The 16,758-nt window shown below is 37.3% G+C and overlaps 1 protein-coding gene across 1 annotated transcript in view; it reads right to left on the bottom strand.

Annotated features, from left to right (window-relative positions):
* PDE11A (phosphodiesterase 11A) overlaps positions 1–16,758 on the bottom strand; it is a 473,077-nt gene that overhangs the window by 244,428 nt on the left and 211,891 nt on the right. Inside the window, 1 exon segment of the mRNA XM_020991048.2 lies at positions 11,290–11,354. Within this exon segment, the coding sequence (XP_020846707.2) occupies positions 11,290–11,354 (65 nt within the window).

Raw genomic sequence — 16,758 nt, 5'->3', positions numbered from 1 at the left:
TGTCAATGACTCTCACCCAAATGGCAATGGAGAAATGCATGTTGGGTGTCAGTTGTCTACAGTAGAGGTGTGAAACACATGGCCTGAGGCTGCATGCTGCTGACAACACTCCCAGTGTAGCCCAATCCAGGTTAAAATATAATTAGGAAATATTTAATGAGATTTAAAAACACATAGGCAATATTACATTTTAAAACTAAGTCAATATGTGACCCACAGTAACTATCCAATTATGTACAATTTAATGGCCCCTTTTTCTATTTGGGTCTGACACTATTAGTCTATAACATATTGCCAGTGATGACTTCTGTACAAGAAATGATTTAAAAGGAATTGTATCTATTATAAAATAAATGACAAATTTAATATAACAAATATAATGATATATTGATAAATGTGGGAACAATAAATTATTAAATATATTAATGACATAATAATTAATAACAGATTTAATATAGAAACACAGTATAAAGAAATATTATATATTATATAACATATATACCATATACACATGTAAAATAAACATAACAAATTTATCATAAAATATAAACTATTTTGTTACCTAGGAAATAATTTCCACTATTAGAAATTAAGAAATAGATAATTCCTACTTTTGCTTATACAAATAAGCAAAGATAGTGGGGCCAGTTACATAGCAAGAATGATGGTTAAAATATGGACTGGGCAAGCACTGACCTGGTACTTCTCAAAAGAGCTAGGGCACGTCCTCCAATCCATTGGGCAGATCCCCTGTGGAGAACTCATGGTAAATGAAGTCCAATAACCTCTCTGGGCCTCAGGTCCTCATTTGTAAATTAATAATATGAAACTAGATAAGACTAAAATAAGGATGGCTCCCAAGGTCTTTTCTAGCTATAAATCTATGATCCAATGTCATAAAAGAGAATCACACAACATGAGGAGGTATGGATCGGTTACAAAAGGTACCAGTGAAGGAAAGACCCATGTGGATGAGCTCCACTGAAATGTACTCAACAAAATTATTGTTACCAACAAAACCTATTCTGACCCAAACCTAACCCATGGAGATGTGAAATGAATCTTAGGAAATCAATGAAAATAATAGAATTTAACATGGACTATGTTATTATTAGTGAATTGGCTGGAAATTACTGATTAACAATAAAAAAAATAGTACCTTAAATTTCATTGTCTTATGAAGTAATGGCAAAGGAAATACTGAACTGTTTCTAACACTATTCTCAACTATTAATAAGGAAGAAAATGTCTTAGGATATCCCAAGAACTATTCTTTTGTAGTAGGGTTTTTAAAAAATTATTTATTTAAGGCTGGGTCTCTCTATCTCACCCAGGCTGGAAGTCTACTCATATTCCTGGCCTCCTCACTAATTGGGAGCTTTGACTCCTTCCATTTCCAATCTGGGCTGGTTTACCCTCCCTTAGGCAACCTGGTGGTCCCTGTGCTTCCTATGGCTCACCCTATTGATGCCAAATTTAGCATAGACACCCAATCTTCATAGCCCACTGCTGTTTGGAGCTCCTGAACTTAAGACATCTATCAGTCTAAGCCTCCCTGCTATCTAGGATTACAGTTTTGTACCCCTACATCTGGCTTCTAGTAGGTTATGATGTTCTGAAATCTACACTATTTCAGGCCAAAATATAAGTATCCATTTAGATGCCTAAGTGTCTTTCAGTCTCAGTGTCATTGAGATTAAAAGAGTAAACCTTCCAAAATCTCTCAACTTAGACTTGGGCAGTAGGCAATAGAACAAAGAGAATCTGGCCAACTGGATTCTAAAGGAATAAATGTTGCATTTCTCCTAAAATTATGCATAAATTTCTATAAGTAAATTTTTTAAACTCACAATTCATATAATTTTAAATATGTTGCTGAGATTACTAAAGATTATAGCAGAAGAACTGAAAAGTTTGCTATATTTAGGCTAGGGTCAATGAATATTCCAACTAAATCTCAAGGTAATGGGCTTGAAAGTGGGACCTTGGAATGATAGATAAACAAGTACATCAAGAAAGAGCTAAAGGAATGATGGCAACAGAGGACGGTTGGAAATAACCAATGCATTGGGTTTGAGTGAAGATTGGAATAAAGATGATAATGTAATGAAAAAAAGTGTTAGGCATTGTGTGTGAGAGATGGGTACAAGCAAGCAGAGAAGATGAACCAACTTTAAGCTCATGAAAATCTCTAACAATTCTACAGCCATAAAATCTGCAGTCTCCAAAGTAGGACCTCAGAAGTAAATAAGCTTCTTAAGACTTTGACGCATGAAGTAATGAAAAATTTTGAAAAGAAATATTAGTTAAACTCTGTAATGTTTTCCAGAGGACCAAGCTGTCTAAAATACATTATCTACAGAAAGAAAAAGTTAACTGTGAAAAGGTTATAAGAAAGATTTACTGTATATGGAAAGCAAGCCATAATTTGTACACTCAAGTCTTGTTTCAATTGTCTCCCCTGTGATCGTAGGTGGTGTAAATGCTTGACCTACTCATCTTCATTTTTTTAACTCTATCCAATTGAATGAAGGAGTCCTCTTCCAAAGGGGAGAAATTATTGGACAATCCAGCAAAGGTCTCTTGAAATAAATACATTTTACATTAACTTAGAGACCATAAATAGAGTGATGGAGACACCTATCTTAGAATGTCAGAGTTCAAAGGCAGAAAGTCCTTTTAATTTCTCTTTGAAGAAAACTTGACCTTTTTAAAATGATTGCAGAGTTTCCTAAGGGCAACCTAGGGCTCTAGGTTATTTAATTTTAAAATTATGGCTCTTTCAGCACTTCAAATGAATGTGAAGGCAAAAAAATGAACTCTACCATGGTCAAAAGAATGATTTTAGAGGGAAAGGAGTAGTATATTGTCAAGGCTGTCAGATTTTTACATTTTTAAAAAGGGCTGACTTCTTTTTTTCATTAGTGGAAGTGGAATTATTTATGGTAGAGTCTTCTATGTGGCTATAATCATCCAACATAACCAGGATAACCCAAGATTTGGCTATAATTAATTTCATTTTTAATGAACTTTTACAATGGATTTTTTTTTAAAAAAACCTTATTTAGGAGAAAGCACATGGGAAAATATTCCAGATCACTAATAATAAGAGAAATGCTAATTAAGTAACTCTTGGGTTTCATCTTATTTGTTAAATTGACAAAGATGATAAAAGCTGAAACAATCATATGCAAGGGATTGTAGGAAGTGTGGCAGAAAGCTACTGGCAATTTTGTGAGGAAAAGCTAGTAAAGTCTTCATACCTTTTGATTCAATAATTCCACTAGTGGACATATATCCCCATCAAAGACAAAAAAGGAAGGTTCCATGTATAGCAAAATATTTATAGCAGCATTTTTGCGGTAAAAACAGGAACAAAGAACAAAGCAGCCACCATCAGTTGAAGAACTGGTGAATAATTGTGACATATAAATGTAATGTAATATTATTGCACTATAAGAAACAATATAAAAATTTCAGAGAAACATGGAAAGGCTTATTTGGACTGATACAGATTGGAGATAGCAGAACCAGGAGAAAAATATGCACAGAGACTAGAATAGTATAAATAAAAACAGTGCACAAAAAGCAGTTGAACTCAGATTAAATGTAATGACCAATAATGATTCCAAAGAACAGATGATGAAACTCTCCTTCTTCTCAGTAGTGGCGTGGGGAATGATGTACTATAGATCCCAGATGTATCAGGTGCAAGCAGATGTTGCTGCTGCATTGATTGCTTTTGCCTGATTGTTTTTCTTGATTACAAAGGATGGTTGGAGAGGGGAGCCATTGGGAAATGACTTGATGTAAAAAAAAATGTAAAGGCATAGATAAAACTTTTCTAAAGTTAGGTTGAAATAAAATTTAAACTTCCTTGTTTTGTTTTGTTTAAACCCTTATTTAGCGACCCTTGCAGATGAGGCAAAGTATACTATTTGTTGTCATTTATGCCTGACTGTAGAGACTGTGAAACTAAGCGTTTGTTCACAGCTCCCAGCTTACCTAACCTTGTCAAGATAAGAAAAAGATTTATTGTGATGGCCATATCTTTTCACCATGTGAAGTCATTATTTACATTGCACTTGATAAAAGGTAAAGCAACTAAATGAATCTTGTACCTTTGAACTGACTGATTTCTGTATGCTGAGCTAATTAGAAATAATGACCCAAAACTGACATCTAGTTCCTAGGTATAGGAAATCAAATTACACTGGTAAGTTCTTTGAGAACCCTAAAGTCCTAAATAAATGTGAATTATTTTATCTTTATATCGTAAAACACGTTAAAAGTGCATTTTCAGTTGTATGCAAAGTTATACTATTATATCCCACCTGGCAACATTAACTGGTTCTCCAAAAGGATTTTTTGTTAGGCAAAAATTGCAGAGGGCATTGTCCATAGGAGCAATCTTACAAATGGAAACATGGGTAGAAGAGAGTGAGTTGGGGAACCAGAGGCTGGAATGTGGATTGTAGCCAGTGATTTGACAGAGTGCCTGAGCAGATATGCTCCAAAGCTAAGGTCCCAAAGTAGATGTCATGGAGGTACCTAATAACCAAGTAAAGAAAATGTTGATCATTATATATACCATGACCTCACAATGCATGAAACTGTTTGTGTTATTATTTTATGAAAATATCATATTGGATTCATATATATTCAATGACAGTAATTCTACAGAATTAATGAGCCTCAGTGTGAAACAATTACTGTGCCTTATAGAGGTGACATATACAATATCTTTATATACTTGTGACTGCTGGAAATATATCCATGTAATGACCCAATATGTTTTGTCAAACCTGCTAATTCAATGGTCATTGATACAAGGAAACAATAACAACATCAAAATAATAAACATTTACACGGTACTTTAAAGTTTAGAAAGCACTTTACAAATATTATTTCATTTTATCCTCACAACAATGGGAGGTAGTTTCTAGTACCATCCCTATGTTACTGATAAGGAAAAGAAAAGTTAAGGGAGCTGCCCAGGATCACTCAGCTGGGAAGTGTCTGACATGATTAAAATCATGTCTTCCTGACTCCAAATGCCTATCCCCTCTGCTACCCAGTTCCTTCCAGAGATGCAAATAACTTCCTTATTTACATAACTATAACCCACCTTGGCCCTTCACCCTGCAATCAATATACTGGAACTGATTCAAGTGGTGATCTTCGTATTTGAAGATAAGCCATCCATCTTTTTTTCCTGTTGTTTTAGCATTGTACTCACCATACCAAATGACAAGAAGATCTACAATTTCATCAACTTAGAGAACTCTAAATGTAGGAATTCTCTACATTAATGCAGATGTCTTTGATTTAGTAGATAAGCCCTAGGGAGGTGACTGAAGCTCATAAAGGTTAAAGTGCTAAGCCAGAGTTCCATGGTTAATAGATGATAGAGATTGGATCACGAGTCTTTCTCACCTGAAGCCTAGCATTCTATTCAAAATGATATACCTGTATTGCCTCTACATAAGAAAGAACAGAATCACCAAATACTTCCTATATTTCAGTTATGTCAAATGGAACGTCTCCATGTCCACTAGCATAGTGGTCTCTAAACTTTTTTGATCATGCTGCTCTATCATAAAAAATTTTTCAGCACACATCCCTATGAATGGAAAATTTACTTATTTGTAAAGCGTATCTATATGTAATGCTATATTAGTAGTTGTGTGTATTGTAAAACTTGTACAAAAATAGACATTAAAAAAGGATGAGATAAAGATGAAATAATATTTCACCCTTGAGTTGATAAAGAGCCACTGGGGTTTATTGAGTACAGGATTGACATGATTAGATCCAAGCTTTGGCAAAAATCACCTTGATCTATTGGAGAATGGAGGGGCACCTAGGTGTCACAATGGATAGAACACTGGGCTGGGAATGAGGAAGACTCATCTTTATGAGTTCAAATCTGGCTTCAGACACTATCTGTATGACCCTGGGCAATTCACTCAACCTTGTTTGCCTCAGTTTCCTCATCTGTAAAATGAACTGGAGAAGAAAATCGCAAACCAGTCAAGTATCTTTGCCAAGAAAACTCCAAATAGGGGGTCATGAAGAGTCAGATATGATTGAAGCGACTCAACAATAAAAATTGAAGGATAGATTGGAGTCAGGGGAGACTTAGGGCACGGAGACCAATCAGGATACTGTTGCAATAATCCAAGCAAGAGGAGATGAGAGTCTGAACTACAGCAATGACCCTGTGAGTCCACAGAAGAGGATGTGTTTGAGAGATATTACAGAGATAGAAATGACAAGATTTGGCAACTAACTGGATGGATATCGTGAATGAAAATAAAGACTCAAAGATGACACTGGGGTTAAAACATGCATGACTGGAAGGATGGTGGCACCTTATGAAGAAATAGGAAAGTTCAAAAGAGGTGTGGGTTTGGGGGGAATAAAAATACAATGAGATCTGCAATGTGGCTCACAACCCACTAGTGTTTATTCATCAGTGCTACTTACTTTGTTCCACCAAAAAAAAAATAATGATACTAAAAACTTGGGCGGGAGGAGGCAGGGGAGATATCTTAAAGACCACTATTCCAGAGCCACAAAATCTACCCAGAACACCAGCCAGGAAGGGAGTAAAATGGGGGTAGAGCTCCTGTTTCAGTAATGGGGTATTCTAGTGGGCAGGTTATGGGCACAGTGGTTGCAGAGGGAGGGGGGAATGATGCCTACTTAATGCTTGGGTCAGATTTAGGCTATAGTCACCCCATGAGGCTATCTCTGGGTAGATAAAAGGAGAAGGTTAGGAGTTGCCACAGTGATAAAAGGCCAGCAGATAAGGTGGGAAAGTACTGGGCAATAATGGGTGAAGGAGATGGTCTGGTTGTGCTAGAGATAAATTGTGACTGTCCACCTTGGGGGACAACACTCTGATTAGATGATCACAAACCCCTTCCACGCAGCACAGGAGGCCAAGGACACCTTCTGGATTCCAGTGCCCACTCAGGCTACTCTTATTTACCCCTGTTGATTAAAATCCTGCTACAAGTTCACAGTTTCTCTCTTATTCTCCTACACATAACCATTGTTTATCTTGGCAGAGAAGGTGCAATCAACAATCATCTAAGACTGTAATCTTAGTAGTCAGTGACAAGTTGGTGGCAGATAAAAGAGGAAATGGATTCTCAGTGCCTAGAAGAGGGCAGAAGTGGGTCTTAAAAAAAAAGGTCATCAGAAATTGGAAGAAACAGTGACTCACTTAGATCAGGAAGTTGCTGAAATTGATTTTTTTTAACGAACTGTTGAAAAAGAAGAATGAGGAACTCACTTCTATTTTGGAAAAAATGGCTAATTGGTGCAACAACAATAACACAGATGAAATAACACATACCCACAGCTCTACTGTAGAGTTGTTTTATGACCCCATTTGGGGTTTTTCTTGGCAAAGTTACTGGAGTGGCTTGCCATTTCCTTTTCCAGCTCATTTTACAGATGAGGAAACTGAGGCAAACAGGGTTAAGTTACTTGCCCAGGGTCATGCAATAATGTCTGAGGTCACATTTGAACTCAGGTTCTCCTGATTCCAGGGCCAGCACTCTATCCACTTAGCCATCTAGCTGCCTTCTACTGTATAGACAAGTCCTGAATGTCTACAAGAAGGAAAAGAAACTTTTGCCTAATGAAGGACTAAGGAGGGGAAAGCTAGACCTGGATGCCTTTCTCAATCATGTGTACATTTTGTCCCCAAAGCAATTCCCTCTGAGGTATTAGAATAGAGAAAAGAAGGAAGTTCTCAGATCTCAGTACTTCTACTGATTTTCCATATCAATTGGGGAAAGAGGTTTGCATACAAAAGAAGTTATTGTCTTATCTCTCAGTAGGTACCCTGAATAGGTTTTGCAGTATGTCCTCCAAATGCAAGATATTTTGAATTATTAATATATTTTCTGATTTTTTTTAAAGTATTAACACTAGGTTTCATAACAATGCACCTTCTATCAACAAATAATGGCATCATGTTCTTGAGTTACTAGCTTTGTTCCTCAGTTTTCTCATCGGTTAGTGCCTACACGGGACTGTTATGTCAGGATCAAATAAGATAATATGTGTGAAGCACTTGGAAAATTTTAAGGTGCTATGTAATTATTATATGATAAATGTAATAGGTGCAATATTCTTATTTTCATAGATTTAGAGCTGGAAGAAACTTAAGGAGCTATCTAGTCTAACCTCTTAAACAGGGGCACACTTGAGGACCTAGAGGTCCACATGTGGTCTTGAGGCCGCAGGCTCCCCACCCATGCTTAATTTTACTGATAAGGAAGTGAGGTGACTTGCCCAAGACGGAATAGGTAGTAAGTAGAAGAGCCAAGATTTGAACACAGATCCTACCGACTGTAAAAGTTCGAAATATGTAATTATGTAAACTCGAGGCTATATAATCTTTTTTTTATGGTAATACTAAATCTACCCTCCCTAGGACTTTTTCCTTTCTCTCTCCCTCTCCCTTTTCCTCTCTGTCTCAGTGGTTTGCTGACAAATGTTTAGCAGCTGGATCTCTGGGACAAAAGAATTGTACCTGTGTCACACTTTAAAGTTTAATCTATCTTATTAACATTCCTCCATCATTTTCTTAAGTCTAGGATATCAACAAAACAATAAATCAAGCTGTAATTTGTAGCCTTTACTGATTTCTGAGGTGTACATGATTACACTGAAAATTTAATAACTGGCTGTTGTGAATCACTCTGAGCTGGCTCCTGCATGCTACTGCTCACTTCTCATATTTAGTAAGTCACCAAATCTTTTCAATTCTACCTCTGCAACATCCTTTTTATTTGTTCCCTTTTCTTCACTCACATAGCCTCTACGTTAGTTCCCAGACTCATCACTTCTCAGTAGAAAACAATAGTCTTCTAATTGGTCTTCCCAAATTCTGGTCTCTTCTAATTTCAAGGTATTCTCCACATAGCTGCCAAATTAATGTTTATAAAACACAGATGTGATGATGTCACTCCCCTACTCAAGAATCTTCAGTAGCTCCCTCTTGTCTCTGTGATAAAATGCAAATTCCTCTATTTGGCTTTTAAAGCCTTCACAACCTGAACTATTGCAATAGCATTCTGGCTGGTCTTCTTGCCACAAATCTCTCCCCACACTATTCTGTCCTTCCTAAAGTTCAGATGTGAATGTCACCTCTTCCATTCAACAAATTCCAGTGACCCCCTAATACCACCAGTATCAAATATAAATTCCTCCATTTGTTTTTTAAAGTCCTTTATAATCCATCCCCTTCCTACCTTTCCAGTTGTCTTCAATGTTATTTTCCTCACGTGCACTGCAATCTAATGACACTGGCCTCCTCACTTTTCCTCCGACACAATATTGTTAATGTAGGCATTTTCACTGATTACCCCTCATGCCTACAACATTCTTCCACCTCATTTCTATCTCCTAGCTTCCTGGGATTCCTCCAGGTACCAGCTAAAATTATTCTTTCTTATAAGAAGCCATTCCCATGGGGCAGCTAGGTAGTGCAGTGGATAGAGCACCAGCCCTGGATTCAGGAGGACCTTGAGTTCAAATCTGGCCTCAGACACATAACTACTTACTAGGCAAGTCACTTAACTCCATTGCCTAACCAAAAAAAACAAAAACAAGAAGTCTTTCCCAATCTTCAATAATGCTGATGCTATCCCTCTGAGATTTTATATACATTATATGTTGTATATATATATATACATATAAAATTGTGTATATATATAATCATCATATATGCATATATATGATGATTATATACATACACATGTAGAGAGAGAGGGAGAGACAGAGGGAGACAGAGGATGTTTATTTGTGGCTAATTGTATCTTGTCCTCCACATTAGACTATGAACTCCTTGAGGGCAGGGACCATTTTTTGCCTTTCTTTGCATTCTCAGTGCTTAGCACAGGGGAACATGTGCCTGCCACACTGTAGGTGCTACATAAATGCTTATGTACTTGAGTTGACATTCATTTAATTTTATTCCCCTTCGTGATTTTCTGACTTTCCTCAGTAGATTGCCACTGCATGGGCCCTGGAAGGAAGCAGTCAGTTACTTGTGGTACCGGTTTCATTTTCTCTAGAAACTAAAGAGAGTCAAAGCTACGTGGGGTGGAGGGAAGATGGGGAGCAAGCATGAAGTCACATAGAATGATCCCTTGGGAGGGGCTGATGCTTCCCCAGTCCCACCCAGCAGCTACTTTCTGATTAGCTTAAGTATTTAAAGGCTCTCAGAGGACTGATTGAAGTGTGATGGAAACTGCATTACCAGAGATTAGCTAGAATTACAATGGAGTTTGCTGCTCTGCGTGGGGGTTCAGTTATGCTATATTAATAATGTTATTGTAAATTAGTGTTGGCCAGGGTGATGGTCTAGGATATAAGCAATAATCAACAGCTTTTATATACCAGAGCTAGTTTTTGAATCAAATTATCTAGGCCCTTTATTTGTCTCTGTATTTCACTGATTTCACTATTCAATAGCTCCTCTGTTAAAAATAACTAAGGGAAAGGGATGGGCAAAATTAAAATAATTCATTTTTATGGTGGCCAACTCCTGTTTATCCATGGAAATTCATGCAAAATAGACAGAGATTCACAGACATTCAAAAAACCTCACTTTATCTATGTTATAACTTTTCCTACAACAAACCAATTCTCGTATTAGAAAGTATGGCAAATATCAAAACTTGCTGAGTAAAATTATTCCCTCTTTGTCTTCCTGTTCATACTCTGGTGACCAACAGTGATCAACCAGTAGAGAGAAAAGACAAAGGCCAGAAATTAGCTATCAAAATGAACTGAATACAGTGCTAGAGTGATTGAGAACCTGCTATAATTGTTTAGCAGCTCTGGTTTGGTGCAGGAAGTAAAAATAGCTGACTAAGAAAAGGTTTAGGAGGATTGATAGTAGATTTTCCAGTAAACATACATAAATGAGACTTGTGTCTTGCTTAAAAATCAGAAGATTCTGTTAAAGTTCACTTTGGAAACATGATAAAGTTTAGCATTAAGAAATAAAACAGACAAAATTTTAATCAGAGATCAAGTGCTGACATTCAAGTGCTGACATTCAATCTTAAAAATCCAATTGTTGATTAGAGATACATAGAAAAACCATCATTAGGTATAGCCATGAAATGCAGATGAGCAGCTAGATCAATTTTTACTTCAGTTTTCTCTTGAAAGATGGCATGCTGAAAGAGGTTATTAGTATGGAGAAGCATGGACTATATAGCAAGAAATGAGAAACATGATAGCCATAAACTCTACCTGTTCTCTGCATCAGCACTGCATTTGGGAGACATCAGTTCAAAGGATTTGGTAAACTTCACCACCTGTCATAGGGAAAAAAAGATTATTAATTCAACTCAATAGAGGATTTTTTCACAGCTCTGAAAAAATTCAGGTAACAGTTTTCAAGTTGCAAAGTTATCGTTTCCATTTTTCACAATTACTAAAGCTGTCAAGTACTATAGATGAGGAAAATCTTGAGAGAGAGAAGAAGAAATCTCCCATTCTATCCATTCAACTAAATTCTTTTTGGAGGACACTCCACCAAAATCTTAATAAATTTTACAAATGTAAAAGTATCCATTATTGCAGTGGGGCAAATAGGGTAATTATGGTCCAGTCTACTTAGAACTCACCCTTCTAATGCCCTGCTTGCTATCCACTCAGTCACTCTTCCTTATTATCCTTAAATGAGTCACTCCACTGTGGGGTGGGACAGCCCCCAAAGAGAAGACCACTCTAGTCATAGGATCTGTGTTCAAATCTTCGCTCTTCTACTTACTACCTATTCAGTCTTGGGTAAGTCAGCTTACTTCCTCATCAGTAAAATTAAGAAGCTGCATGAGATAGCTCCTTAAGTTTCTTCCAGCTCTAAATCTATGAAAATAAGAATACAGCACCTACTATATTTATCATATAATAGTTACATAGCACCTTAAAATTTGCAAAGTGCTTCACACACATTATCTCATTTGATCTTCACATAACAGTCCCATGTAGGCACTATTATTATCCTTACTTTACAGAAGAGAAAACTGAGGGACAAAGCTAGTAAGCCTCTGAGGCAGGATTTGAACTCAGGTCTTCCTGGCTCCAAGTCCAGCATTCTATCCATTAAACCACCTAATGCTTATGATTCAAGAATCTGTAGGCTGTTTATTTCCTTTTTTAGGGATTCACAGAACACAGTAACACATTGATGACAACCATTGCCTATCTTGGAAAATCCCAAATCATTCCTTTATCAATTTGAAAATACTAAAGATCCCATATTTATATTATATCACCAACCTCTACCTCTTCCTTCCAAGAGGATACTACTCCAGCTGGATCCTGAATTCATAATCATTTTGCAAATCTTTTCAGTAACTTTAAAGAATTACAAAGAAAGGAAGAAAGAAGGGAAACAGAAAGGGAGGGATTGAGTTAAAAGGAAAAGGTGGGATGGGAGGGATTAAGTGAAAATGGAAAAGTCAAGTCAAGAGGTCAAGTCAACAAGCAATTATTAAGCATTTACTGTGCTCTAGGCACTTGGCTAACGACAGGGATATAAAGAGAAGTAGAAGAAAGGCTCTCAAGGAACTCACAGCCTAATGAAGGACACAACATGCAAACAATTGTGTATAAACAAGATATAGACACAGGATAAATTGGTAATTGTCTCAGAAGGAAGACACTGGAGAAGTTGAAGGAGGAGACAGACCAAGAAAGGCTTCTTAGAGAAAACAGGACTTGAGCTAAAACTTGAAGGAAGCCAGGAAAGTCAGGAGCCCAAGAAAAGGAGGAAGAGTATGCCAGTCCTGGGAGAATAAAAGGCTTGGAAGAAAGGGGTCAGGGAATATGAAGAAAGAAGAAAGAGGCAAGAAAAAAGAAGGAAAGAGAAAACTAAGGAAAGAAAAAGGAGGGGAGAATTGGGAGAGAGTGTAGGAAATAGTGCTCCAGTTTGGTAGTTTGCATCCAGCATGTATCATGTCCTGCCACTAGGTGGCAGCCAGTTCCAGATTAATGGCAGAAACCAAGCTGCGCCACCCTGAAGAGCTGGCTAGCTATGCCTTGTGCAAGAAGCAAGATATTGGAAACAGAAACCAGGTGAAAACCAGAGGTCAGAGGAACTAAGCCATGGTCAAAACAGCAGAGTAGGATAAAAGGGAGCACTTCAGGCCAGAAAGTCATATAAAGGAAAGGTTGAGACACCAGCATAGGTTCAAAATACTGAAGTAAACCCCAGTGTAAGAAATGCCAGCCAAGATGGTTCAAGGGTGGAGGAGCTCAGGGCTATCCAAGGAATGAGTGCTTGCTGGGCTCACACCATGCTCCAGCATTCAAACATCAGGTCTGTGATCTGTTTGGATGTTCTTGCCAATGATGCAGAGGAGAACCCATCAATTTTTGCACATCCTATGGGACTCTTGCCCCCATCACACAGGTGCTAGAAGGCTTCTTTGCTTTCTCCTGACACAATGAGGATACCAGTGGAACACCCTGGCTGTCCAACTGTCATCCTTCTATCTCACCAAATACTAGTTCATCTTCATTTCCTATTATAGATTTCCCTAATGAAAGCTTTCACTCCTAGTCTTCTTCCAAGGTCTTTGATTATAAAGTATAGCCTGCTCATGTCCATTATGCAGCTCTCCATTGTTCTCTGTGTCATGTTCATTTTTGGTCTTTGGAGTTTAGTTCCCAGTCCCACATACAAACCTGGTACGATATTGGTTTTGAAAAGATGGGCTTTTATTTTGAGGAGAAGTTTAGCTACATTAAGGGAGCTTTGTAATTTCCCAAACAGAATCCAGTCAGCTTTTCTCCCCGGGTTAATTCTGGGCCTAATTTATTAACCTGTTTTCCCATAGGGTCTTTTTAATGGAGCACTTGTATATGTTGGACATACTCCCCTCAATTCCTTAATTGGTCAGGCCTCCTGAAAGCTAAATTCCAGGTGGCCTGTGCCAGAGTTGAAATTCCTAATGGACTTCTACTGTTTATTTTCTTGCAGAGGACTTGATATCCTTAGGATCACATGATCATGCATTTAGAACTAGAGGGGACCCCCATGGATTGAGTACAACCCTCTTATTTTAGAGATAAGAACATTGAGCCTCAGCGAAGTTGTGACTTGCCTATAGTCACACAGGTAGTAAGTGGTAGAGCTAGAATTTGAATCCAATCTTCTAATTTGATATTCAGTGCTCTTTTCATCAGAACATGCTCATGCATGGGGTTGATGGGGATTAGGAAGGGGGATAAAAGGGAGGAAAGAATAACAATGATAAGATTTGCTTATATTTAAAATCATCCACCAACCTAAAGAAAGTACATCTGAATGTCACTGCAGGCGTCTAAGACTGACATTTAAATTTGCTACAGCTAGACATGGTCATGCCTCAGAGGTCTTTGGAAAGCTTCTAAATTATACCACTTACAAGGGCTGACTATAGGAATTGATGGGCACTTGAGATAATGGTTTGGGAACTGGGAGTGCTTTAAGTATTAAAACACCTTTAGGAGAGAGGTAATGAACCTGAACTAGGAAAATGCAGAATCAGGAAATTGAAAATCCTACCATGATAAAAAAATGGATGGAATGTGCACCACTAACCTCCGTGGTCAGGAGGGAGGAGGAGTTGAGTACTGAAAATTTAGTACTTCTGTAGATGGAAGCAGACAACTCCAACAACTCTTGGTAATCATTTTATTTCGTGTCACATTGTGAAATAAAGTCCTCCAGAGTCACTCATCTTAGGCTTTTAAGGTATTAAAAATAATCATTGAGGGTTCTTGTTCCAGAAGAACATTCATATTTGCTTGCATGTTGTCTCTCCCATTAGATTATAAGCTCCTCAAGGGCAGGGACAGTCTTTTGCCTTTTTTTGGATCCTCAGCAGTTAACACAGTGCCTGACACATAGTAGGCACTTTAAAAAATGGTTCTTGACTGGTTATTGACTGACTCATTCATTCATTCATTCAACAACTATTTAGACACCTAATTTGTACAAAACATTGTACAAAAAAGCTGTCTTTTATTTTCCAAAGTGGGACAGGCATCAAGACCTTTAGGTTATACCCATGATTAGTACATTATTATGTTTGCTGATGTTTGTGTTTGTAGCTTCAACTTCTAATGTATGTTTATGTGCCAGTCAAAATAAATGAACTTGTAATTAGGATATCCTGCCACCAGGTGCTAGCAGATTCTTTACATTCATGGTTTGAACAGCCTGCTGTAATACATAAATATGGTTCACAGAGAGAGAAATGAGCACAATGTTCCACTAATTATGCTTTTGTTTTTCAATATGGAAATATGACTCATTAATATGGATGAACTTAAACATATTCTCAAACACTGAATGTTGGCCTAGGTAAAGGACACATGAAGAAAATCCCCTAACACATTAGGTAGACGTCTGCAACAAAATTAAGGTGAAGAGGATATATAGATATAGATATAGATATAGATATAGATATAGATATAGATATAGATATAGATATAGATATAGATATAGATATAGATATAGATATAGATATAGATATAGACATAGACATAGACATAGATATAGATATAGATATACACACACACACATACATACACACACATATATCACCAAATCTAGTTAACATATAGCATATATAGTTAACATATAGTATAAACAGACTATAGATAGATAGATAGATAGATAGATAGATAGATAGATAGTCCAACATACATACAGTCAGCAAGTGTGTGTGTGTGTGTGTGTGTGTGTGTGTGTGGAGACAGAAAGAGAGAGACACTCAACAAATATATGGTGTGTATTTGTTTCAAGGGATTTCTTTTTTGCCTTTCCCCCCCAACCAATGTGGAGGAAGAGGATAGAAGGATAAGAAAGAAAGGAATAGGGTAGACAAAAAATAAAAAAGACAATCATCGAACCATCTTTTAAAATGCAGAGAAAAGATCAGAAAGGCCAGGCATGCAGGATAGCTTTGAAAATAACAGTATGATCTTTGTTGTTGTTCAGTCATTTTCAACTCTTCATGACCCCATTTGGGGTTTTCTTGGCAAAGATACTGGAGTAATTTTCCATTTCCTTTTAGAGATGAGCTCATTTTAGAGATGAGCAAACTGAGGTAAACAGGGCTATATAGCTAGTAAGTGTGAGAGACTAGATTTGCATTCAGGAAGAGGAGTCTTCCTGACTTCAGGCCTGGCACCCTATTTACTTGCATTACCTAGCTGTACATATATATGTAGAGAGAGTTGGGTACAGAAATAAATTTCACTCAGTAGGGAAATAGGTAAAAAAGAGAAAGGGGAGGAAGAATTAGAGGGAGAGTAGATTAAGGGAGGCATTAGTTCTAAGCAAAACAAACAACTATAGTCCTTCTGAGGTGGCAAAGAATGAGAATCTGAAAGGGGTGTCCACAAATTGGGGAATGGATGAATAAGTTATTATATAAATGTGATGGAAAATGATAAAAGGAATGATTTCAGGGAAATTTTGAAGATATGTATGAACTGATGTTGAAGGAAGTCACCAGAATTAGAACAATTGATACCATGTCAGCAATATGGCAAAGGCAAACAACTTTGAAAGAATTAAGACCTCTTATTAGTGTAATAACTAATCAAGATTCTAGAGGACTAATGATGAAACATGCTACCCACTTCCTGCTAGAGAGGTGAAGGAATTTCAAAATGAGACATACTAGGGGGAGGGGGAAGGCCATGGACAACATGGAAATG

Source organism: Phascolarctos cinereus, unplaced genomic scaffold (assembly GCF_003287225.1).
Source record: "Phascolarctos cinereus isolate Bilbo 61053 unplaced genomic scaffold, phaCin_HiC Scaffold_726;HRSCAF=1367, whole genome shotgun sequence".
NCBI classification, from domain to species: Eukaryota; Metazoa; Chordata; class Mammalia; order Diprotodontia; family Phascolarctidae; genus Phascolarctos; species Phascolarctos cinereus.
This window is presented reverse-complemented; position numbering and strand designations above follow the sequence as displayed.